The sequence below is a fragment of the Tetrao urogallus genome (assembly GCF_951394365.1).
Source record: "Tetrao urogallus genome assembly, chromosome: 5".
NCBI lineage: Eukaryota > Metazoa > Chordata > Aves > Galliformes > Phasianidae > Tetrao > Tetrao urogallus.
This window is the reverse complement of record NC_136818.1, coordinates 2,506,937-2,531,098: the sequence shown is the minus strand read 5'-3', so window position 1 is coordinate 2,531,098 and position 24,162 is coordinate 2,506,937. Positions and strand designations below refer to the sequence as shown.

At 41.9% G+C, this 24,162-nt stretch overlaps 1 protein-coding gene across 4 annotated transcripts in view; it reads right to left on the bottom strand.

Annotated features, from left to right (window-relative positions):
* Positions 1 to 24,162, bottom strand: part of DOCK7 (dedicator of cytokinesis 7) — a gene marked incomplete at both ends in the record, with an annotated part of 88,447 nt that overhangs the window by 20,505 nt on the left and 43,780 nt on the right. For 3 of the 4 annotated variants that reach the window (XM_079536160.1, XM_079536161.1, XM_079536162.1), the window contains 16 exons: positions 696 to 865; positions 4,339 to 4,478; positions 5,532 to 5,702; positions 6,047 to 6,160; positions 6,331 to 6,471; positions 6,599 to 6,694; positions 7,703 to 7,792; positions 8,971 to 9,063; positions 13,247 to 13,416; positions 14,297 to 14,461; positions 15,640 to 15,871; positions 16,627 to 16,713; positions 17,219 to 17,320; positions 17,514 to 17,652; positions 18,487 to 18,557; positions 19,055 to 19,172. In XM_079536160.1, the coding sequence (XP_079392286.1) occupies positions 696 to 865; positions 4,339 to 4,478; positions 5,532 to 5,702; positions 6,047 to 6,160; positions 6,331 to 6,471; positions 6,599 to 6,694; positions 7,703 to 7,792; positions 8,971 to 9,063; positions 13,247 to 13,416; positions 14,297 to 14,461; positions 15,640 to 15,871; positions 16,627 to 16,713; positions 17,219 to 17,320; positions 17,514 to 17,652; positions 18,487 to 18,557; positions 19,055 to 19,172 (2,099 nt within the window). The remainder of the gene's footprint in view (positions 1 to 695; positions 866 to 4,338; positions 4,479 to 5,531; positions 5,703 to 6,046; positions 6,161 to 6,330; positions 6,472 to 6,598; positions 6,695 to 7,702; positions 7,793 to 8,970; positions 9,064 to 13,246; positions 13,417 to 14,296; positions 14,462 to 15,639; positions 15,872 to 16,626; positions 16,714 to 17,218; positions 17,321 to 17,513; positions 17,653 to 18,486; positions 18,558 to 19,054; positions 19,173 to 24,162) is intronic. The other variant, XM_079536163.1, reaches the window with a different exon arrangement.

Here is a 24,162-nt window from a genome sequence, read left to right as displayed (position 1 = left end):
GGGAGTGCATAAACAGGAGGGGGAATGGCTGTTTGTGAGGGTGGATAGTGACAGGACAAGGGGGAATGGCTTTAAACTGAGACAGGGGAGGGTTAGATATTAGTAGGAAGTTTTTCACCAACAGGTGGTGAGGCACTGGAACAGGCTGCACAGGGAGGCTGTGGATGCCCCATCCCTGCAGGCATCCAAGGCCAGGCTGGATGTGGCTCTGGGCAGCCTGGGCTGCTGGTTGGTGACCTACACACAGCAGGGGGTTGGAACTGGATGAGCATTGTGGTTCTTTGCAACCCAGGCCATTCTAGGATTCTATGATTCTAATTGTTCTGAGCCCTGCACAGTATATGGGATGACTTTTGAATCAGGTCAGAGCAGAGAGACAGGCCAGCCTTATGCAGATAGCAATTAAAATGCACTGCTCACTTTTCACTTTATGCAAACAAGTGGCCAAATGCAGCTTTGAGTGTTCAGCCATCGAGGATTTTGCAAGTGCACTTCAGGAAATGGATGTGGAAACACATCAAAGTTATTATACTTCAGAAATACAAACGACCTCATCCACCAGTAACAGGTCTTGTTTTAGAACCAACGGAATTTGTTCTAGGCAAGAAACGCTCAAACTTGGTGAGCAGCTGAACATATACCCACAGCACAGAATATGAAATACCTGTAAAATCATAGCACAGAATACAAAATACCTGTAAAATCATAGAGCTGAGGCACCGTTTCCATGATCACACCAATCAGAGGTAGATACAGCATTGCCACCCGGGCCTTTACCTGCGGGTCAGCGTACCGCGGGTCCGAGTCGTGACTGGACAGTAAGTTGTGTACCATGTTGATGACCTTCTTATGCAATCCAAATAAACTGTTAAAAGAGAGTTGGGTCACGCAGATTAGTTAATGCCTTCAAAGCAAACTGTGTGTTGTAACTGAGTGGTTTCGGTTAAAAAAAAAAGGAAGAAAAGGAATCCTAGTTTGTATTTTTAACTTTGCATAAACTGTCACTGCACATATTCTTCCATCACCCAAGGATTTTACAAATGGCTGGCTGCTGACCATGCCATATAAAAGGTATAAAAACATCCTGCTGAGGTGTACACTCAACATGATGCAAGCACTCTCACATTTTCCATACAAAGCCCCAGCTTTGCAATGCTGCTGTACCGAGTCAACTGAAGAATGTTAGGAGAGATAGGGAAATATAGAGGATGGGGAGAGAAACTCAAGAGTAGGTTTAGTGACATCACTTGTAGTGCTCTTTTCTGTTTCTATTTAACTCCATTTACAGAGAGAAAAGCCCTCCTAAAACAGAACATTGCTTTTATCAGATGATCAGGAAGATTCTGCCTCAGTTCCCTGAATCCCCATGCAATTATTCAACCGAAACAGACTACAGCTCAGTAGCTGAATGCAAACTGTCAGAGAAATGGAGGGGCAGAAGGAAAAATCCAGCAAGAAGTGGCCTTCCTCATTATTAAGCTGCAAACAATGGCAGGGCCCAAGCACCATTCCCTCTTGCACAACACTGTGTGTAAGCCTACTGGTGCTCATGCCTTATGAACATAAACCCCTTTGACTCCTGACAACTCACTCTGCTCCTCTCAGTCCCCTCAGCCACCACACAGAGGGCAAACTCTTCCAGAGCAAATAGCATGTATCTCTGTAGCTATTTGCTTCTGGAGGCAAACCAGTCCAATGCAACAACCCTACCCCATGCACAAAGCAGCCAAAGAAGCTCATACATGATGCAGTAGCAAAACATAAGCTTCAGTGTTCAGACCTGTGGTATTAAAACAAGGGCCGAATTTCAGGCAGTATCCACTTTACCTGAAAAGTAGAGTTGAGTTCTGGTTAAAAAAGACGAGAGGATCTGACTGGATTGTTGTGGGTTTAAAGTGGTTATAAAGACACCAGTACAGGTTAGGAAGGCATCAGGTAGATGAAACTACGTTTCTCTCTGTGTTTTTTACATCACACCAACATAAATCCTACAGCTGCCTTGTCATTATCAATGAGATCCTAAACAGCTAGGAAGGAAATGCTTATTTAAATAACTGGCAGCACAACCTTCAAATTAAGGTTAAAGAAAAAGCTTTGTATTGTTTTGAAGGAGTGGCATCTAGGCTGCACTTGAATAGCTGGAAACAAGCTATCCAACAGGCAATGGAACTAAGCACAGGGAAAGCACATTCAAACAATGCAGTGTAATTAAAACCTAGGGCTACATGGGTTTCTTTTTCCCTTTTCCTGAACAGAACGGGTACAGGATCAATCTGCATGGAGGAGGAAATGTGACCTGCTTATCTTTCTGTCTGATAACGCAATGAAGTGATCCTGCTGCCCTGCACCAGCCCCTCTGACATCTCAGCCTTGGATTTGTGACAACAGTGCACACGTCTGCAAAACTGACTTTTGTTGGTGAATACCCAGGGTCAAATCTGATTTTCTCATATCTGCCCTGTAATGTCAGTCAACACAGGCACTACGAAATGAGCAGTAATTGTTGTTACCATTGAATAATCAAGACATGCAGTGCTGTCAGCAAAGAAAACCTGTTCAAGGTCTATCTGCCTGGGCTGACTCTCAGCTTCTTTAATCCACATGCTGTCTCCTCTTTTAGACTACAGGTGCTCTGGAGGAGGACTGTGACATGCTGTGTTATTGTACAGCACCTAGCACAGGGGGATGTAACCAAACCTCTAGGCAACACAGCACTGCAGTCTTTCCTTTTCAGTGGAATCCAAGGAGCTCTTATACAACGGGTGAACTAAAATGTAATGTATTTTACCAAGGGAACAAAAGCATGGAAGGAATAAATATAAGGCTCTACATCACCTAACAAGATCTAATGCAAAGCTCTACTGGAATAAGCAGCTAAATGGGTGGGCATCCCTCTCCACTCCTGGGATCAATTGTAAGCTTTTTCCAACAGTGGCCAAAATACTTTAATGGTAAGCATGCCTAAAACCTCCATTAATCATCTGGTAATGATCCTCACACCTGACCATTAGAACTCTTCTCAGGCATGAGAACGATAGACCCCATGGTGCATCTATCAGGGCAAAGACAGATTTAATCCTGAGAAGAGCCAATAAGCTGCAAACCACAAGTCATTCTGGAGAACTGTAACAAATAAATGCTTTACTGATACACATCTTCACCAAAATTCAGGAGCCTTTGATTAAAAGGGATTTCCAGAACTGAACTGGTATCAGTGGGCTTTTGCTGTCTACAAAGGGCCCAGATAGGAGCTGTCTCTCTAGTGGACACAAATCATACTGATGGCTCCTCTGAGCAGCTGGACAAAGAGGTCCAGCACCCAGGTCCAAGCTTAAGGGCTGAGAACATCAAGGTGACAGAGCTCAAAAAGTAGTAGGTGAGAAAAGAAAGATTGTGAAAATAAGGGGAAATGAGACCAGAGACAGGGAGTAGGATGTTCCTATGCTACAAATAGGATTTCTGCAGTGTGTGAATGGGTAAAGATTTGCTGCTTTTTCAGACCAAACAAGTGGGACTACAATGTGTTATGCACACATACAGGACAACAAACACATTTATGGCATCACTTTCTTCTCCAACAAGAAACAGAATTAATGTTTAACTCCTGAGACCTCTTGGTAAAGGGGCAGAATTACCCATGAATCATCAGTATTCGCCGACTCTGCTGATATTTCTGGGTCCACCTTGAGAAAATGCCTGTGAGAGAACTTAGGACTGCAGAAGCAATCAATAATTTCTATTGAAATCCATTTCAAAGGAGCAAGGCAGAAAACAGCCTTAAATAATACAAGTAACAGACTGGATGTCAGGTCTACAGGCTACACTCCCACTTCAAAAAATTATTTGCTCCACAAGCCAGGCAAGTCACTGACCAACTCTGCACACTTGACTCTATTTGTCTATTTATGTAACCCATGGGGGTCTCACTGATGCATAATTTATGTTGAACAGAGGGGACTACAGGCAAAATGCACTGTAATATTTAAAAACACCAGCAACAGAGACTTCTTAAACACAAAATTATTTTTTTGTTATAGTTGATAAAAGCAGTTCTCCTGTTGGAACTCCACTGGTGCCCCTATGGAGCTGGGGGCTCCAGAGGGAATCTCTTTCCCCCCTCAGCTGGAAAAATATGATTGAAATCATGTTCACAGTGCCAGTGCTAAGGAACTGAGAAAAAGAGGCAGCAAGGAAAAAGAGGATTCTCAGAGTTAAAGGTCCCTTACCTTCTCAACTCACAAATATAACTTAATTCTGGCCATGCCAGAATTTGCTTGCTATCCACCATTTACTTGGAACTACAGAAAATTCTTGAGGAAAAAAATTGCAAAGATTTACCCCTCTGCATCAGGATCTAAAATGACAGCCAGTTCTGTTAACACAAGCCCAGCCAAGTAATGCTGTTGACGGAAAGGCACAGACAATTCAAACATATTTGCAATCTTCTGGTCTTGGACATTTGTGGAGAACCCGGAACTCTGGAAAAAAAAAAAAACAAAAAACACAACTAAGTTTCACCAGCTGCATCATAAGGATCCTTGGAACACAGAAACTCAAAGCCCAGGAAACACAACAAAAGCAGTTTCAGAATTAGACACGATCCCAGGTAAACTATTTTTGTCATGTTTTGTTTGGATGTAGGCACGTTTAACTACAATATATCCAAGCTTTCTAATTCTTCTCTTAATTGTTTGTCATTATTGCCTTCTCCCTTGCAAGACAGCCTTAGAGAAGTTAAGCCAAATTACCTTGGAAAGTGCATTAGTTAAACTTTTAACTCAGGCATGGATCATTTCCCTCAGGCTTAAAAAAGCTTTAATTTGAGTAAGTTTAATTAATTTTTCAACTAATTAATCTACCTGAACAAAACACTTGTTACTCTACTTTTTCTCAGCAGGTTGGGACAACACTACAGTATACAGAAAGTCCCTTGTTTTATAAGAAAAGGGTATAAATAGTGTACAAAGTCTTTTTTTAATGGCTCATTTATGCTCATGCATAACATGGAAAGAGATTAGGTGCCTTGGGACAAAATGGTGTGTGCACACTATGGGGGTACACATATAGGCTTCTTTTTTTTTTTTCCCAATGATACAATACCAAAACAAGTGAAAACCAACACAGCAGGAAAAACTGTTACACTTTCCCCCAAAGTCTGAATGTGAGAGATGCTTCCAGGTTCAAGATGTTGCAGAAAGAAGTAAAGCCAAAACTGCTGTAGCCAAAGTCACATCATTACCCGAACTGCCTGCAACCCTTGCATGGTTCCCATAGCCCTCATCTACCCATTGCAGCCTTTCCCCAGCACATCAGTGGCAAAGGGGGCCTTTCAAGTGAGAACTCTGTCTGTGTGCTTTCCAGCTGTTCACCCGTTCTTTCCTGAATGAAGTTAATTTCTAAATAAACATTTCCAACAAATACTAGCAAGCAGAGACTGACAATATGGATTACACATCTTCTGCCTCATGTGAATCAAGCCTCAGAACAAAGCTCAGCTTGAATTCCCACAAAGGGCCCTTGTTGCAGGGTACCTGGGAAGTTGCTGAAGACACAGACGGTGATGGAGACGCAGGCGGTGTGAGCAAGCTGCAGGGTAAATTCAAGGTGACATAGTGTTCATGGCTGCAAATGATGCGAAGGAAGTCCAGCCTCAAAGATGCCAGGTTACTTGGGTTTGTTAAGGAATACAGCTTTGAAGACACCTGGCAAGTTTAATCCGTAAGACTGCAGTTAGCACCAAAGCAGATTACAAATGCAGCACTGGCTCTCCTGCCCCACTACCGCTCCCAGAACTGCTTCCAAAGCAAGAATTAAACAACTTGACATCATTACATGACCCCATCCACATTACTTCTCTGTGCTACAGATTCAACTTCTGATGTGCAGGAGTCACACGCCTCCCAGCCAATAACAGTACACGTAGCAGTACAAGATGTATATACAAGTCATATTTTTGCAAGCATATTAAGTCCATACTTCACTGTCTGTCTAAAAGAAGAGTTATGCCATGGATCACAGCTAAGTCATAACATTTATCTGCATTCACCTGTTTGTAGCAGGTCTTAATAAGAACAAAAACAAATCCTCTGTCCATGATAGACAATAGATCATTGAGGAAAAATGCAAGACTGGTGTTGAGCCTTTCAACCATTTCTGTATCCTGGAGAGAAGGAAGAGAAAAATGGAAAATGACAAAGAACACGCTGAGCAGTAATAGAGCAATACAGTGAATCCAAATGAAAACTCCTGCTCGAGGCATCAGCAAAGAACACACAGTAGGGTCTGGTGCCTGAGCTCTGATGTGAGCTCACTTTAATTGTTTGTCATTACCTTCTGAAACCGAGAGACTATATCACCAGCAATTGTGCTGACCAAAGCAGTTACATCATCCATGAAACGCTCAGGAAAACGATTCTTTCTTGAAGCATCCAGTTTGTCAGCAAAATACAAATGATGCACCATGCTCTTCACCTATAGGAATATAAATTACAGTGGAGTCACACGTGGAAATGAAACAGGATGGAGACTCGGTTGTTGCTGTTTGTGTTTTAAATGATGAATGTTAAAGCAGTAAGCAAAGTGCTCCCAGTCTGCTCACCATCAGCTCGAAGAAGAACCAGGCCTGCTGCAGGGCTGCCTCCCGCACACTCCCACTGCACACGACCCATTGTAAGGCCAGCTCTTCATGAAAAAGCTACACAGAAGCAAATCCAGAGTTAGTCCAAGCCTCAGCAGCAGCTCACAAAACAGTCTGCATGAGAAATGGGAGCACGGTCCATGGATAGTATGGCAAACAATGAGATTAAGCAAAATAATAACTGAGGACATGACAGCAGTGGTGGTTCCTTAAAGAAATCCCCAACTAACAATGAAAGATGATGTCATGATATGGAATGTGAGAAACGTTCCAAAGCATCTCGCTTCAAAATTGAATTTCAAGTGTCAAAAGGATTTTCCACCCACCCAAAAGGAAAAAAAAAAAGGTTTGGTGCTCATATTAATTTATTTTAAAAGTCTACCTTTCTGCCTGGTCTGATTTTTGCAGGAAAAAGGAGTAAAAAGTGGACATATAAAGCAATTTGTACAAAGATAAACATTTACTGTGAGAAAGGACTTAAAACAGTAAGAAAGAAACGTGGGGCTAAGAATCAGCTTTTAGATTTCTTTTCTTGGGAGTACCAATCCACAGACTGGACACTGTCAGTGACCACATTTCCCTCACACAGAACTCTGGCATTTTGCCTTTCTGATGTTGTTCAGTACGATCTCATCTCCTTAAAGGGAATGCACTTCCAAGGCAACTCCCTCCCACTTTCGGGAGTCACTCTGGATTAACACCTACGTCCCTGAGTTCAGAACACATCTGCAGTGCCAACCATCTAACACACTGTAATTTTGCACACAAGGATGTGTCATTTACATGTCTAGACAGTGCTATCCGTAATTTAATGTAAAGCCACAGATACTTTGGCTCCAAACGGCACGGACATTAAATCAGACAAGCTACTCCTGATGATATTATTCTTCCCAATTCGGCTCTGTCAGAATACCTCACATTCACCACAGCCTGGATGTTCAGAGGTGTTAAGCAACAGCGGTTCCTAACGACCTCAGAAAGAATCAGGCTATAGATAAAACAGATGTTTTCAGAATGACTTGACCTCCCTGCCCCACAACATCAATTGTCTTCACTGAAATCTACCTTTTTAGTTGGTAACCGTCCTGTTAATGTTTGTAAGAAACTTGACGTCTCAGTGTGCGAAGACATACGATTACAACTTCGATCCGTAGCCTACGGAGTGGAGATGAATGAATGATGACAGGACATTAAAGTTTGCTGTGGATGGGTTTTGCAGCTCAAGGACAACGTACGTTTACAAAAATACTGTTCCAACTGTAGGCTTTTACTGCCTTTACACCTTTTTATGCATTCTCAAAGTCTTACTCATTTACAGACCTGCTTTAAGCAACATGACAGAACTTTTTACTGTTTTAAGACACATAGGCTAGTTAAATAACTGCGTGTTCTTATGCACAAGGACATTTAGTGCTGCAAAGCATGAAACCTTTTCATCACTCTATTTTATCAACATGCATACGTCAAGGAAGTAATACTTGTAATTTCAGTGCCATACCTCTCACTCTACCAGACCAAGTACGTGCGGATGTAACACTGCTACTGGCACAGAGAATGAGAAAATCACTTAAGTTATTTCTGGTGGCAATAATTGGCAGGAGTACAAGTGACTGGGTACTTGTAAAAGTGGCAAACTTGAAAGGAAGTACAGTTGAGAGGTATGTTCAAGGCAACCATGCAGTGGAAAGCAGCAGGCAATGGGGGCTAAAATAACTTAAGTCTTTTTGACCAAAGCTGCTATAAAGTTTTCATACTTTGCAACATGGAACAGATACAATTGGACCCAGAGAATCACTGGTTCCAGCACTTAAATTTACACCTTCCAAGAGAGTTTTACATGTGTATCAATTTTGGTTTAATAATACTCCACTCAAGCAGACATGAAGGATTACTTGACTATGAATACTAAATGCTTGATGAAAATGGCAAAATGGTTCACATTAAAAGAAATGGCAAACATGGACAAAACTATGAGGCTGTGATTGATGTTCCCATTTAGAAATGTGCTCCACCTGAAGCTGAAACTAGTGTTAGAGAGAAAGAGAGAAAAAAGAAAGGAAAAGCAGTCACAGCATTTACATTTCACAGACCAGCAACCACTGAAATGAAAGAAGGGGACACGTTCACAAGTTTTGGGGTTTGTCATGCAGTGCAGTGAGGTGGTGGGGGAGAAGATGCTGATTTATACAACGAAACTCAAAGTTTACAAAGAGCAATTAAATAAGTAAGTAAATAAATAAGCAAACCACCAAAATCAGAGTATGCACTGAGGATATTCTACAGGGAAACATCAGAGAAAACAAAGCCAGAAAAACCTCTACCGAAGACACCACCTGTGTTGACTCTGCACTTGGGCTGGGGTTGGATCCCCATGGGGCTGCTTTTGGACCACCAGTGTTTACCCAGGAATTGGAGCGGTCTAAACCCTGGGCATGTAATAGAAAGCAGTTGGGAAAGGAAAGAAATATTACACGTTGCATGCCATACAATAGTCAAATCTTAGTCCTCAAAAGCAATCAAACAGGTGCACTGCAAACACATCGCCAATTACAACTGTTAAAGCTGCATTTGTTGAGAGGCTTACTTTTGTAACTCATCACACATGTACAGCACATCAATATTCCAGTCCAACCTGTTCTATCTGTAATGCTTGACATTCAAAAACTATCATCCTCCTGAAAAATCCCACTTCTATCAGTTGAAATCCAGCACTTCAGCAGATGGAGCCAGCCCAAATTTTTTATGTGACAGAAGCAAATTGGTGGTCGGATGTGAAAAACAAAGAATGCTCTCAGTTTTTCCTCAGATCTTTTTAATAAGGTAGACTACTTGCTAGCCCACAGACTATAAGCTCTACAGATCCCATGGAAATGCTACAGAAACTCAAAGAGATCCAACTGTCAGCTCTCACAGGTTTTCATGGAGGAAAAATCCTGCACCATTGGTGGAGTAACCTGTGGAGAAGCTTCCACGTGGACTTTTGGCCATTTCCTCTGTGGCAAACAGAGAAAAGAGGACATACCTTTTCTGGAACCAATCTGCTCTGCCAAACAAAACATTTGAAAAACTACCTTGCTTTTTAAAAAAGATTTATCTCATTTGTACTTCAATTTTAACTCTCAGTGGATCATATGTGCAAAATTACTGCAGATCCCTCCTCTCCCTCCACTCTTTGCTCCTCTCAAGAAACTCAGAATGAAGAAAATGAAAAAATCAAACTCGTGTTTGTCATCCAGGCTGTTCCCATGTCAGGAACCCTTAGTGGGATGCAGTGGACATTCATGGGTCTCAGGATCCAGCTCTAACGGAGGCAGTTGTGCAATGCCACAGACATTCCCTATAAATGTCACACATCATTTTTGACCCTCACCCGAGAGAGCTTTTATCTCAGCTCCCATGCAAGCCCAGAGCTTTTTTCCAATATGTGAGGCAAAGGTGCAGACTATTTCATCACAAAGATTATCAGCTGCAAAGTCCATCACGCCTAAAAGTTTGTTTCTCTCATGAAGACAAATCTACCCAAGGATTGAGCCTGGGATTCAAATCATTAATACATCGAGCTATTCTCTATGCAAAGTATAGCCATGCTGTAATTTTGCTTAAGTTGTCCAATAAAAATATACTGAAGAGACAGAATGAGTGCTTTAATCTCAATTACTTTTTGGAAATAATAAATCAAACCTCTCCATCCTGCGTAGATTCATACAAATGTTTTACTTTGCTCACAATGAGTTCATATCAAAGAACTGTGCAGAATGCTGAACTGAGTTCACCTTTTGTAAAGCAAGGTTTAATTCTGAAAATGCCTTTATCCCACTTCCTTTTTCATTCCTATGCTTTCTAATCACAGCCCTCTGTACATGTCTAGCCTCAGAACCAATGTTGGCAGAAGCAGATTTTGTAAAAATCTGAAGAGATTCCTTCATTTCATACTTCTCTGGAAGATAACAGAGTGCAAGAGCTTTTCTGGCTTGGTAAGTCACTTCCAAGTGCACAAAACTCTTGTTAAATCCTGTCCTGTTTCTGGGTTCAACCTGCAGCTGGGCACAGAATGCACATCTGTGAACATCCACCATCAGAGCCATGACACTCAGAGTGTTCTCTTTCTTCCCAGCACATCCCCAACATTTCAGGAATACTTTAAGCATAAAAATCTCAACATACTCTTTTTAGACAGTTAATAAATCCTCTTCAGTAGGGAACAAAATTTACATGGCTTCAGTTCACAAATGAAGGCAAAATAAGTGACAAGACCTAAACCCTCCTCTATTATGCAAAACCACAGAAATCTTCTAAATCCTTTAAAGGGGATGACTGCTTCAATGCTCAGAATTAAGCACAATGCTGATGTAAGTAAGACCCAAAGCAACTTTACCAAAACTATCAAACACATTACAATAAGAAACAACAGAAGACTGAGCTCTAAAGAGTTCCACCACACATTATTTTTTCTTTTTAAAAGCAGAAAGACTCCAGATAGATTCAACGTGAAATGTAAGTTCCTTGTTTGGGTGTATATGTGCTTAAATTTTTGCTTGGAGAAAGAGAACAGAAATTTATGCATCCCTATACTCCTTCCAGCATCTCAGGAAGTATTCGTGTTTCTAGTGACATTAAGAAACAGAAACAATTACATTAAACCAACATTCTGTATAGTCAGACCAAGCTTAATTTCTGATACTATCTGGCTAACATGAAAAAAAAAAATTCCCCATCAGCAATTATGGATATATTTGCATATTTAAAGCCTGGAGTACCTCTAGAACAAAATTTCTCTTCATTTTGTACTGTGACATTATTCACTATGCCAGCACATGTAAAGCTTCTGATACCCTGTGTGAATTCCATGAGAACATTACTGCCTATGGCATTTCACAAAAGGTCACAGTTGATAAATTAGCAAGATACTGAGGTGGTCTTTAAAAGATTTTAAGCCTTTGAAGTCCAAACTTTGATGAAACAAATAACTGTTTGCCTATCCATGTTACTTCAGCATCTTATTTGCTCAGAAAAGCAAGTCACTATTAATTTCTCAAAGATAAATTTCTTTCTCAAAGAGGTTTTCCTTATACAACCCAGGACTGTGTCAAGCTTGTCTGGTGGGGCTGATGGCTGCTATTTTGCCAGAAGGATCAAATCAAAAGATCAGACTCATCTGTGCTGGAAGGGACACAAGTGGGGAAAGTGTCTCATCTCGGTGCAAGGTGTCTCAGTTCAAACACTAAAAAAGAGCCCAAACTGAACTAAGGCACTCCTCTCAGGTAACAGATCTGCCAACACAGGTTTGTCCTGCCTCATGTCACCTATTTTATACCTACAAAGTATCAGTAGCAGCTCTACATACTCAGAACTCACAAGAGTGGGACAAGAAGGTGATTCATACCTTGTGTGGCATAAATCATCTGCTGAGAAGCTTTTTTTCTCTATACTGATTACACGGAAAGCCCTGACAACCATGTTCCCAGAACAGACAACATAACTGAGGTTAAGAAAATCTAGTCCAAAAACCATGCCATAAACATGCACACATATAGAGCACCTAAGAGCTGGAGTAAGACCACACCAGATGCTTTGTACTAATCTGCCCCCACTCCTTGAAAAGCCACTTTCAGCAAGTTACAAAGGCCATAGAATCATAATAGAATCCTGGAATGGCTTGGATTGAAAAGGACCACAAAGATCATTTCATTTCAATCCCCCTACTACGTGCAGGGTCACCAACCAGCAGCCCAGGCTGCCCAGAGCCACATCCAGCCTGGCCTTGGATGCCTGCAGGGATGGGGCATCCACAGCCTCCTTGGGCAACCTGTTCCAGTGCCTCACCACCCTCTGGCTGAAAAACTTCCTCCTCATATCCAACCTAACCCTCCCCTGTCTCAGTTTAAAACCATTCCCCCTTGTCCTATCACTATCCACCCTCGTAAACAGCTGTTCCCCCTCCTGTTTATACGCTCCCTTCAAGTACTAGAAGGCCACAATGAGGTCTGCCCACCATAAAGGTGGGGAGTCACTGTGGATGCTGAGTGAGTACATCAAAAATTCATACTGCAGCTAGACTGCAGCTCAGTTGCTAACCAAGTGAAATCTTTCTGGCCATGGAATATGTCTGCTGCGTGCAAGGTACTTGCTTTGGACATAAGTAACACAGAGAGCATTTGAGCAGCTGTTAGTGCTGAACACAGAGGAGAAGAGAGAGTTTTGGTTTGGGAGGTAACACTGGGATCAAAGGGTGGCAAAGTAGGGGATGCAAGGTTTGGGGAGACATAACAGCTAGTCAGAGGATACAGCTGCTGGCCATGTGAGAAGTGAGAAGAAAGCTGTCCTTGTCTTACTGGTCTTGGGGAGGCAAGTCCAGAAGGACTCCGGCCCCAGCCATCATACCCGTGGAAGTAATACTGGCAGGATGGTCTCTAATAAATCAGAGACAGAAGCAGCAATTTTCAGGAGTATCAGGCATGTTTTCCATAACCATCAGAATAAGCCTGAGATGGGGCTGCTAGTGAGGACAACTTTTGATAGGAAATAAAACACAAGAACTTCCCCATCATTACTTTAGATATGAAATAAAAGACACTGCCATCCCCGAGCCCCTTGGCTGTGCATTTGTACCTTACTGCCAATGATCGAGCGAACTTCATCATCGGGTGAGGTGGGGGTCCCAGATATATCTGGGTTGCTGTTGCTGAGGCTCCGTGAGCGGTTCAGGTTAAGGCTTGCTGGTCGGACAGCAGATCGAGCCATGGTGGCATAATGCACCGATCCCCCTAAGCCACCGGGACCTACAGTGCCATACGAAGAACATCTTGTTGCACCTCCAGTCAAAGCCTCCATCCCGCCCTGCTTTACACCTTTTTACTACAAAACCTTTGCATAATCAGTAGCTCTGGTCCGTAAGGAAATCTCCCGTGCTTCCCCTGCCTGGCGCTCCAAGGTTAGCAGCTGAGAGATGGGATCAACATGCTGTTTTATTCTGTGATCTGTGGGAAGCAGGAAGCTCCCTGTGGCTTCAGGCAGCCAGCATGAGGTCTGCCTTTAGCCAGATCACAGACTGGAAATAGCAAAGCACTGAATTCTGAAGTATAGTTCTAAGCACACAACTTTTCCAGTCTCCTCAGCGGCCTTCCATTCCATGCAAGAAACAAGTGCTGTGAACAACAGGCCTTCCAAAGCCTGGTTTTCTGTATCTCCATTCCAGCAGATGCCTTTCTTGTTCTCAGCAGAGGTAGAATCAATGTCATTCCCTCCTGTACACATCTGTATTTAAGTATTTCAGACGCCTCTGCCAGCGCATCAACTTTCTGCTGGAACTGAATAAAAGTCCTAAAGTACCAATGAAAGAGTCTGGGAAGCAGGATAGGCCACAGGGTATCCCATCCATTTGTCACAAAACAAACTAAATAGAACAGTATTTTGTCATAATTTCACCTCAAGTTCTTTCAGTAATGGCACTTTGAGACCACTGAATAGTTAAATCCTTGACATGGCTCTAACTGTAATTAAACTCATCATCTAAATGGCAACACTGCATCGCAGAGAAAGTTAATAACAGGACTTGGCAGGGAACCAGTCATGCAATTGGAGCTCAGAGCATCTGCCAGGAAGCACTTTCTGCTTGCTTTTAACAAACTGTGACTTGAAATAAAGTGAAAAAAGAGCTACCTGGTGATGGCGAGTTGGGATAGGTATTTGGTAGGCGAAAAACATAGTAAATATAGGAAGCAAGAAGGCTGTTTCTGCCATGCTGGTCCTGGTTTCCATCCAAGTTCTTGTGAAGTCTGTTTATGATTGAAGCCATTGCTTCAAAAGATGCTTGGCCCAGGTTAACTGGAAAAAAAAAAAGAAAAGAAAAAAAAAGTTGTTTTAGATTTCAGCAATCCCCACAAATTCTGAATATGCATTTCATCCACCTTCTAAAGGATAAATGGTGAAGCTTGTTAGAGTACAGCAAGCATTTCTCAAGAAAAACTGAAGCTGGTATTTGAAGTAGGTCTAATAAACAACTTGACAAGAAGGCAGGTGCTGCAGTGTTGCAGTTCCTCTCATTTTAATAACACTTGATGAATTTAGGTTTGATTTCTGGAATCAGACCAACTTTGGCCCCCCCAGTTTGCAATGGTAACAATATCCTGGTTTAGCTGATGCCCTCTGGATATTTGTCAGACATTTCTCAGTAAACTCTTGGCCCCATTTAAGTATCAGTCAAAATACAAAGTGAAAAAGAGCAATTCCATTCTGTTTTCAAGTAACATTCTGTTCAAAAAACTGAGCATAGAAATCCACACATGGACCTGGCTAGATATTTTAAACAAATGAGGGATGAAGCAGACTGCAGCTGGAAACAGTAAATCTAACGTAAGTTGGTTTACAAAGTGCCCCATGTCAGTACATCTCCCTTTCCTCTCTGCAGTCAGCACCTCCCTGTGTATTGGTGTGCTCAGAAAACACATCAGGAACTTCCTCACCAGTGTTTGAATTGCCGGCTTCCTTTCTGAGAAGTTTAATTAAATGCTCAGTTAGGCCACTTAGACAAAGCCCATAACAGGGAGCAAAAGAAGGGATTATTCATGCTGACAACATCAGACTAGAACAGCTACAGAAACTACAGCATCTACGTCTTCTTAATTTACCTACTTCAAAGTTCTCCAAGGGGGCTAGTGAGACTGAAAGTCTTAGCTTCTGAATGTCAGTATGGAGACACATTAACAGGCTCCAACGCTAAGAAAGCACTGGGCATCCAACTTTGAAAGTCAGGCTCCTTTCTGGTGTCTCAACTTGGACACCAAATTACCACCCATTTTTGAAAACCTTTCCACTGAATGCTGCTCCTGTGTATATCATCACTGGTCTGGATGCCAGAATGTTTTACTTTGAAGATGCATGGTATATCAGTGGCACTAAAGTAAAGGATAAAAATGGACTTATTTATTTCTACATAAATATGATAACATTGGAAGTGTCAAATTCTCAGCTATGTAATTCTCTATAAAACTTAAATAGAATACCTATTTGGCCTGCAATGACAGGAGGTCTTACTACCAGAAGAATCAGTTTGTCAAGCAGGAGATGAAGAAATCGCACTACCGGCTCCAGTTGAGAGGAATTTAAAGCTGAAATGCTGCTCTTCAGTTCATTTTCCAAGTTGTTTTCCATAATTCTCATGTCTCCTATTCGCACAGGGAACATGTGCTCGTCCAGAGCATGGACAAGTGCAAAGAACTTGTCAAGGTAAGGGTCCTACACACAAGCACAGAACAGAAATCAGCAAGAAGCTCCCAAATGAACACCGCTCTCTGTGGATTTGTCCTCATTGATGGATTCTCTCTTTCCCCTCTTCTATCTGGACATTTAATTCCACAAAATTACCAGAAACTCAACACTTGTGAGAGCTCTGCCTATTTAAGCTCAGCTTAAATCAGCCAGTTCAGAAAGCGTTCAGGCAAAAGTAGAGAACTCACAGACTGTGTTCTTTAGATAAACAGACAGAAATGCACTGAAGTCATGGTACTATTGACAGCACAAACAAAATACATCAAAAAACCATCAAAAAGACACACGAGGAATTAATAAACTAAAAGTTGAAACGATGAGTTTAAAACGATTGCCATCTCTCATTGTGGATCAAAGACAGACAAAAAATACACATGGAAACAGAAGTGACAGGGAGGAAAAGGAAAAACAAGAAAACATCATATGCTTGGACAGCATGTTAGATCTGTTGTATTTAAAACAACAGTCAAAGGTCTGAAAACATTGTTGGCCATTCAACCCCTGTGAATAAAGGCCAAACCATTCATGTTTTTAAGCAGAACTTCTCAGATATACTCACAGCAGAACGTGGAATAACAGGTCTGCTGGCTCAGAACTGAAAATGAGATTGTAATTTCACTACTGTAATTGCTGTACTCTTCATTACAAACTCTTTGACAGTGTTTCAACTGCCAAAAGATTATCAAGATTTTTTTATTAAAACGACAGATCTTAACGCTTACCTGAGTATGGAGGGATGAGACAGCAACAACTTCTACATTGAAAACTCCTTTGTGATTATCCACCCACTTCATTCCAGGAAGTGGAACCTACAGGTGAGCAGAAGGATGAATGGAGATGTGACAGAAAGAGAAGCTACAGTAGTTCTCATTACAATTGCCATTTCATTTTACTGTCAGACCATACACGTGGTTTTAAACTGAGACAGGGGAGGTTTAGGTTGGATATTAGGAGGAAGTTTTTCAGCCAGAGGGTGGTGAGGCACTGGAACAGGTTGCCCAAGGAGGCTGTGGATGCCCCATCCCTGCAGGCATTCAAGGCCAGGCTGGATGTGGCTCTGGGCAGCCTGGGCTGCTGGTTGGCGACCTGCACACAGCAGGGGGTTGGAACTGATGAGCGTTGTGCTCCTTTGCAACCCAGGCCATTCTATGATTCTGTGCACAAACACACACAACTATACTTAGCATTTAGGAAATACAGATGCATGCACACAGAAGCTTATAAGTGCACATATACTTCTCACTTTTTTTCTTTTTTTTTTTTTAAAAAAAAGAAGTATTCTCCTGCTGATTTTCAATGTGAGAAACTACTCACCTCTGGAGAAAGCACTGAATATGCCTGTGGTGGTTTTTCCAGTGAGACAGGGAGACAGAACTGACCAGTCTTTAACCGTCCATTTTGAAGCATTGGAATCCACTTTAAGTAATTGAACAACAAGAAAAAATGAAAATAAAAACTTCTTAAGGCTTTACTGAAATCCTCAAGCTTGACTGTCTCAAACTCTACAATGGTATACACTGACAGTTATGACTAAAAAAATTGCAAATAAATGCATTATCCATCTACAGAATATTATCCTGTGCTGAAAAAGAGATTGAAAGCCACTCACGGTGTATCCAACTGGAGTCTCCAGGGGAGTGTTTTGTTTTTGTTGGCAGCTGACATGGTAGAAAGTAAAAAGCAAATGGTGGTGATCGGTTAAAGTGGCTGGAAGCTTAATCTTGATTTCCTCATGAAAATCAGGTGACCTGTGCAGAAACCAGACCCTTTGTTTAGTCATCAATATAAGCAGTGTGGTTTTCTATCTTGTGCTGCAGATCTTTTGAGTTAAACTATCTGGAGGGAAGGAGTTATAAGGAATACTCTAAGGAATTTAAAGCTTTTCCTTCTAATCATCAAGGACTGGAAAAACTTCCATAGTTTATTTCCAGTCTACAAAAAAAATACAAGCAGCATCCTGGTGGGCTGCAGTGCAGCCCCTCCTCACACAGGCATTCTGAATTGTGTCTCTCCCCATGAGGCAATGAACTTTTCCCTGATGCCACAATACCCAACCCGAAGGACAAGATTTTCTCTCCAGAACAGCCACAGAGACAGACAGTATGTTAAGGTCAGATTCAGCACTCCTTACCTGAGCTGCTCTGACATAATTTTCAAAACCAAGTATTTCTAATCTGTAACTACATCCTAGAAAGCTCTAAATACCTAATTACTCAACACAATAGCAAAGTATTTGCTAACGAGTGTTTATATCATACATTTTCAGGTCTAACTTGAAGCTTATCCTTAGAGCATCTGCTGAGTTGGGCTAAATGCTCAAGATCACAGCCTGACACAATGCTCTTGACACGTATCAGAGCAAACAAAGACTCCAGCTCCTACTCATTGTATCACGCTAACTACAACACTACCTACGGTGTCAGGTGATGGAAGTGCTATGCAGACAGTCTTTGATAAGTAAATGTCAATGAGGAAGATTCACTGGTGAGCTCCACAACTGTTTCACTGGTAAACATCCTTTTGGGTAGAACAATACTATCCTTAGGGACCCATCTCCATTTACAAACTGTCACAGATTTTACCTGTTGTGATATACTACAGCAGTGTATGCTTCTTTGGAAAATTCAGGACAGCTAGATTTGCCAAAGATGACCTGTAAAAAAGAAGAAAAATAGCATACAGAGAGGTGCCACGAGTCTGTTCCATAATCCCATTCACAGTTCTATTCCATGAAGCTGTGTACAACACCAACTTGTTACATACTCCTTTGCTTCTATGCTTCTATTCTACCCAGTCACTGAAGATTTACAATTTTAATAGTCCTGCTCACACATGCACACAGATAGAGCTAAGGAACTGATGATGCATGTAACCATCCCCAGACAGAGCCAACAAAGATCAGGATGATTGAGAATTCAGAAGTCCCACTGCAAGCATCTAAGGTCAAAATACCAAGTGCTATATTGTTACTTTGCATACCCGGTACAAACACCCCCTGGGTTCAAAAACACTGTGACTCTGTGCTTCCTGGAATTTATTTGGAAGTGTATTCCATTGAGTTTTCTTTAACACAGAGATTTTATGGCTGCAATGTGTATCCTGCCTTGTTGGCACGAAGCATTCACGTTGAGCACCAAGCACTCCCCTCACCGGCATAGCATTGCTTGGGTCCTCTCCATACATGAACTGGACTTTCACAGTGATGTTCCTGGCAGATCCTTGGCGGTTGGCAAAGTTAAGGCTCTGAGGATAGACATAAAGAAGATTCCTGCAAGACACAAAAGCATTTCTGGGTGAGAATGACGGGGTTCACACTGTTATTAATGCTGTTACTTCAAACCCCAAAGAAAACAGAGAGACAAAGTGAATGTTTGACATCTTCCATTAGTCAGGTGGTCTTCTCCTGATCAGAAATGCACCCTCACACAAGTGACTTGATGACAACCTCTCCTTTCAGGAGACAAAAGTCACTTCTTTAAGCTGTCGTGATATTTTGAAATAGTTCCTGTTTATAAAGATGCTTGAAAAATACATCCAAAAATTGTTATTTGGCAAATTCAAGTGGAAAGAAGACATCTCAATAGGGTGGCTGGCCTTTGTTAAATAGTTGACTTGTTTTGACCTTTCAATTTTTACTTCAAATCTCCCTTTATCAAGATGACTTCAGGTATAACACCTCTCCTCCAACAACAGATTGGATTAAATGAACATCTGCATCTTCAGCAGACACGCAGTCTTTGCAGTGACTCAGATGGGATGGTGTCTTCAATTCCACACCTGAGTACCACACTCTGGGAAGGACAGGGATCAGGTAAAACAGATGGCTAAGAAGTGAGAACACTCAGTAGCCCTGGAAGCACCTGAGGTGACCAGCTAAATCATCATAGAATGGCATACATTAGACATTAAACAATCTAGTTCCAACCCCCCTGCCATAGACAGTGTTGGCATCCACTAGAGCAGGCTGCAGAGGGTCCCATCCAATTTTGTTCTGACGTTTCTAATTCCAGTTGCTCCCCAGTACTCGTGAGTAATCTCATCTGCACTGACACCAGCTAACACTGGTCCTAAGGAGTGCTCCAAGAGCCTCAGAAGATACTTCCCTGAGGTCAGCATCTGCACAGGGCAGTCCGGATGCACAGCTCCAGAAGGCTCTGTGGGGCTGCACTATGGAGACCGACTTCTTTCCACCCTTCCAAGCAGAGAAATATGCTTAGCTGGCACATGGGAAATTTCTTCCTTTTCAAGTCCTTCATGCTGAATTAATTTTTTGAATCCCATCCCCATTGTCGCTTTGCCTAATCAACGCTCTCCTACTATTTCAGAGAGGGCCTTTGCCATTTTTGTGACTCTACTAAATTACTTTGTTCTGGCATGAATACATTTGCTCCTTGATGTTCTTTTTCAAATGAAAATGGATATGAAAATTTACTCTAAAATGTACATTGCTCATAAAACTTTTATTAAGTATTATTAGTGCTCTAAGAGAAGGATTTAATGTATTTGGGAAGCCTGGCTGCAGGATCCCTATATTAAAGGCAGTTCTTACGTGTGAGACTGATTTACGAATAGCAGAGCTGAGCCTGAACCAAGCCTCCAGTTCTCCTATCACCTCTTCTGCTTTGGCTTGGGAGCAAAGATGACATTTCAGCAAATTGATGTCACTCTAGAAAGAAGGTGGAAAGCTATAAGCAGACACCAGACCTGACATTACATCCCAGCCACAGCTTCAGCTGACTTCTCAGTTTCACCTGTGTTACCCTCTTTCCTTCAAGTCATTGCACTGTAAATCCCCACCCCACTATCTGTATGCACAAATACCAAAGCTCAGTAGAGTCTGGAGGACACTGGAGGTACAACCACCATCCTCTGTGATGGGAAAGGATCTGCCATGGAAATAACACCACGGTGCCAACAAACACTGATAAAATACAAGGAGCACTAGTCCTCATGCTTTCAAGCAACAGCTACTTCCTGGTATTATTTGCAGATTTCTATCACTAAAGATTTTGGCCAGAAGCTTTAAACTCAAGGATCTGCATCTGGAGCACTTATTATAATGCAAAACATATGCAACGCTTACATTATTTTCTCAAACAGATCTCAAAAGTACTTCTACCTCTGTAAAATAAATGGCCAAAGCACAAAAGGCCAGGCCTTGGAAATAAACATAAAGACTTGACCTTAAATCTTAAAAGAGATGTCTATAAACATTATTAAAATTCCCCTTTCTGGTAAATCCCAGAGGCCTTTTTCTCTGCTTTATTCCCACTATCAAAACCATGCAAAGCCTACTTAAAGAAGGTCACCCAGGTGTATGAAAGATCCTTAGGACCATGTCTATTAAATACATCTTTTCTTGGTTAGGCCAACAGAGACGAGATTCGCCCTTAGGGTTTCTACAGCTCCTAAATCTTACAGTTTCATCGTGCCAGAGGGTTTTTCTTCTCTGTGCCTTCCTACGCCCTACTTTGCTTATGGACTCTGTGACTGTCAAGACATCTGAGAACTGGAGGGTGACATTTCCAAGCACACTTATCACTGCTACATTTTATTGGCACTGGCATTAACAGGGAGAGTTCTACAGCTGCATGTGCTCGGCAGCCACTCGTGATGTTGTGACATTTGACATCAGAGCATTCTGACTGCCTTTCTCATTCATGAAACGGCAGTGTCACGTCTGAGCAGCACTCAGGCACAAGTGAGCTCCCATTTTGTGCTCAGCTACTATGCAGCAGGACATGCAGGGAACCTGCTAACATTCCTGACCCCAACTGTTTGGTTATTTGTGTAATTTTTCTGAAGATTAAGCCAAGAATAAAGATTTTAGGAACAACAGGGGCAACATAAATCAGAACTGAGAAAACCTTCTTGACAGTAAGTAATAGCTAAGACAGAAGAAAATGTTTCCTCTGAAATCCTGTAAAACCAAAGCCATCCCAAGTATTCTGATGTGGACTGCAGGAAGTATTTATTTAAAAAAAATATTTTACAACCAATTCTTCAAGTTTTGCAGCCCCAAATTCCTGTGTCAGATACCAGAGACTGGACTTTGCTCCCTATCACAGAGCAGCATCAGGCCCAGATAAAGACTTTGTCACTTGTGTAGAGGAAGTTTAGCTAATCTGATGATTCTCCCTACAGAAAACATGTACACATTGAAAGCACACGTTTTATCTTCCTTTTTCAGACCCGAAGTGTCTAAGTGGGGTTACCAATCACAATGTATCTCAGTCAAAGCTAAAAGTATCAAACCTTTCATAGTTCAAACTGTTAAGGTGCCCAAGAGCTTCCCACACAGGCACAAGACAGGACCAATTCCTAGGATATTGGATCCTGCACATCCTTGGATTTTTTGAATAGCTCTTCATACATTTCCACTGGTATTAAGAGATGAGAAAATGCTGCAGAAATGATGACTCACTGCAACCCTTACAGGCTTATCAACTTCCAATGAATTACTCTAATTGTTCTGACTATTTTCCTAACAGATTTTCATTAGGGCTGGGTAAATACTAATTTGATGCGTTCCTTTAATGACAGCCTATAACCAAACTCCCTGTTGCTCGCAGCCTTCCAGACTCCAATGAGCAATTAAGTAACTGCCCTCCACCATGTCTTACATCTGCCAACTGTGAGCAGATGCAGCCCCGTCTCACCCAGCTGGGCTCAGTTCTTGCTTTGCATGGGTCATCAATGGGCATTTAATTGGTAAGAACCTCTTTCCATACCCTTCAAGTGCACGTTTCTAACCTGACTTATGTAAGCTGTGTGGAATTGAGCAGAACTAGGAGAACCATGGGGTATCTCCATATTGGCCTGCACCTATCACAGCTCTTTCCAGTTTGTCAGCCTGTCTCAAAAGGCAGAAGGATTGTATAGCTGCAATATCTGGAGGGCCAGAATTACCTGTTACCAATACACTGCCATTCAAACAAAGCAAAGGCTATCTGAATCCTTGGCAGAATGCATAGCAGAGCTCAGGGCTGTCCTTGCCCTCCTGCTCCCCAACTCTTCGCACAGCACAGCCAGAGTTAAGACCTTCAAGACAGTCTGTTGCAGCAGGACACCTTCCAGGACTGGAAATTACTGGACTATTCTTCACAAGACAGCACTGCACGTTTGGGTTGTGAAAATGCAGTGCTGCTTCCCATTACAAAACTCTGATTATTGACTGTATTTAGGGACAATTCCCACATCTGCTCCCAATCTATGCCTACAAATCCCTTTGAATATGTCCCCATTCTCTCCAGTGCCAAGACTGCTGTTTTTGTATGCATTGTGCAGATACTCCAGTAAGTCTGATTCAAGTCATACTGGTGCAAACAATTCACCAACTAATCAGAGACACTTTCATGTTATTTAATTATTAGGGAGGAAGGAGCAGGTTAACTGCACGTTATCAGACCTTCATCAGACACTAAGCCCAGGCCAAGTTGAGCAATGACCTAAAAACCCTTCAAAGTAGAGACTATATTATGCATGGACTGATTTCTTGGATTGCTATGAGAAAGAAAAATACCTTTCATTCATACTGCAATACTCCCTGAAAAACAAACACTTCCATGCAGAGACCCAGTGCAGAGCTGGACATTTATTTCAAAGCACCCGCAGACTTGCTTGGTTCACTGAGAATCTTAAAAAGCAAAGGGAATTGTAAGGTGAGAAATGAAAGCAGGACATTATTTATCTCACCCACCTCTGGAAAGCAGCTCTTAAAAAATAAGCTTTATATGGTGTAAATTACTGCACAAACCTTAAGATAGTAGAATCACATCCAGGCAATCTCTGGACCTAATTCCCACTTTCTCACTTAATCTGAACTAGCTGACAAGCAAATCCACTGCAGCACGATGAGTTACATCAGAAAATGGTACAAGATGAAAATCAGATTGTGTGAATCATCGGAGAGTATTTTGCCCTTCCCCAGCTTATCTAAAAGCTGCATAACCTGAAGTGCAGCATCCAGTGCTCCTAAGTAGGGCAAATCCTTCTACATTCCTAAGGGAATAAGAGAAATCACACAACACAAGAAGCAATTTGGGCTCTTTAGTGAGATTATGTCTCACAATTAATCCATTAACGAGTGCTGTGTCAGAAACGCATCCTACATCATCAATAACATTTTAAAACAGACTGTCTGGCAGATGGAAAAGTTCAGAGCCAGTTTTATCAGCAACGTGCCTGCCTCTCAGGTTTACCTTCCCAGGCATCAACCTAGATTCGAGTGGGGTTACAATTGTTCAAATTTGTTCAGT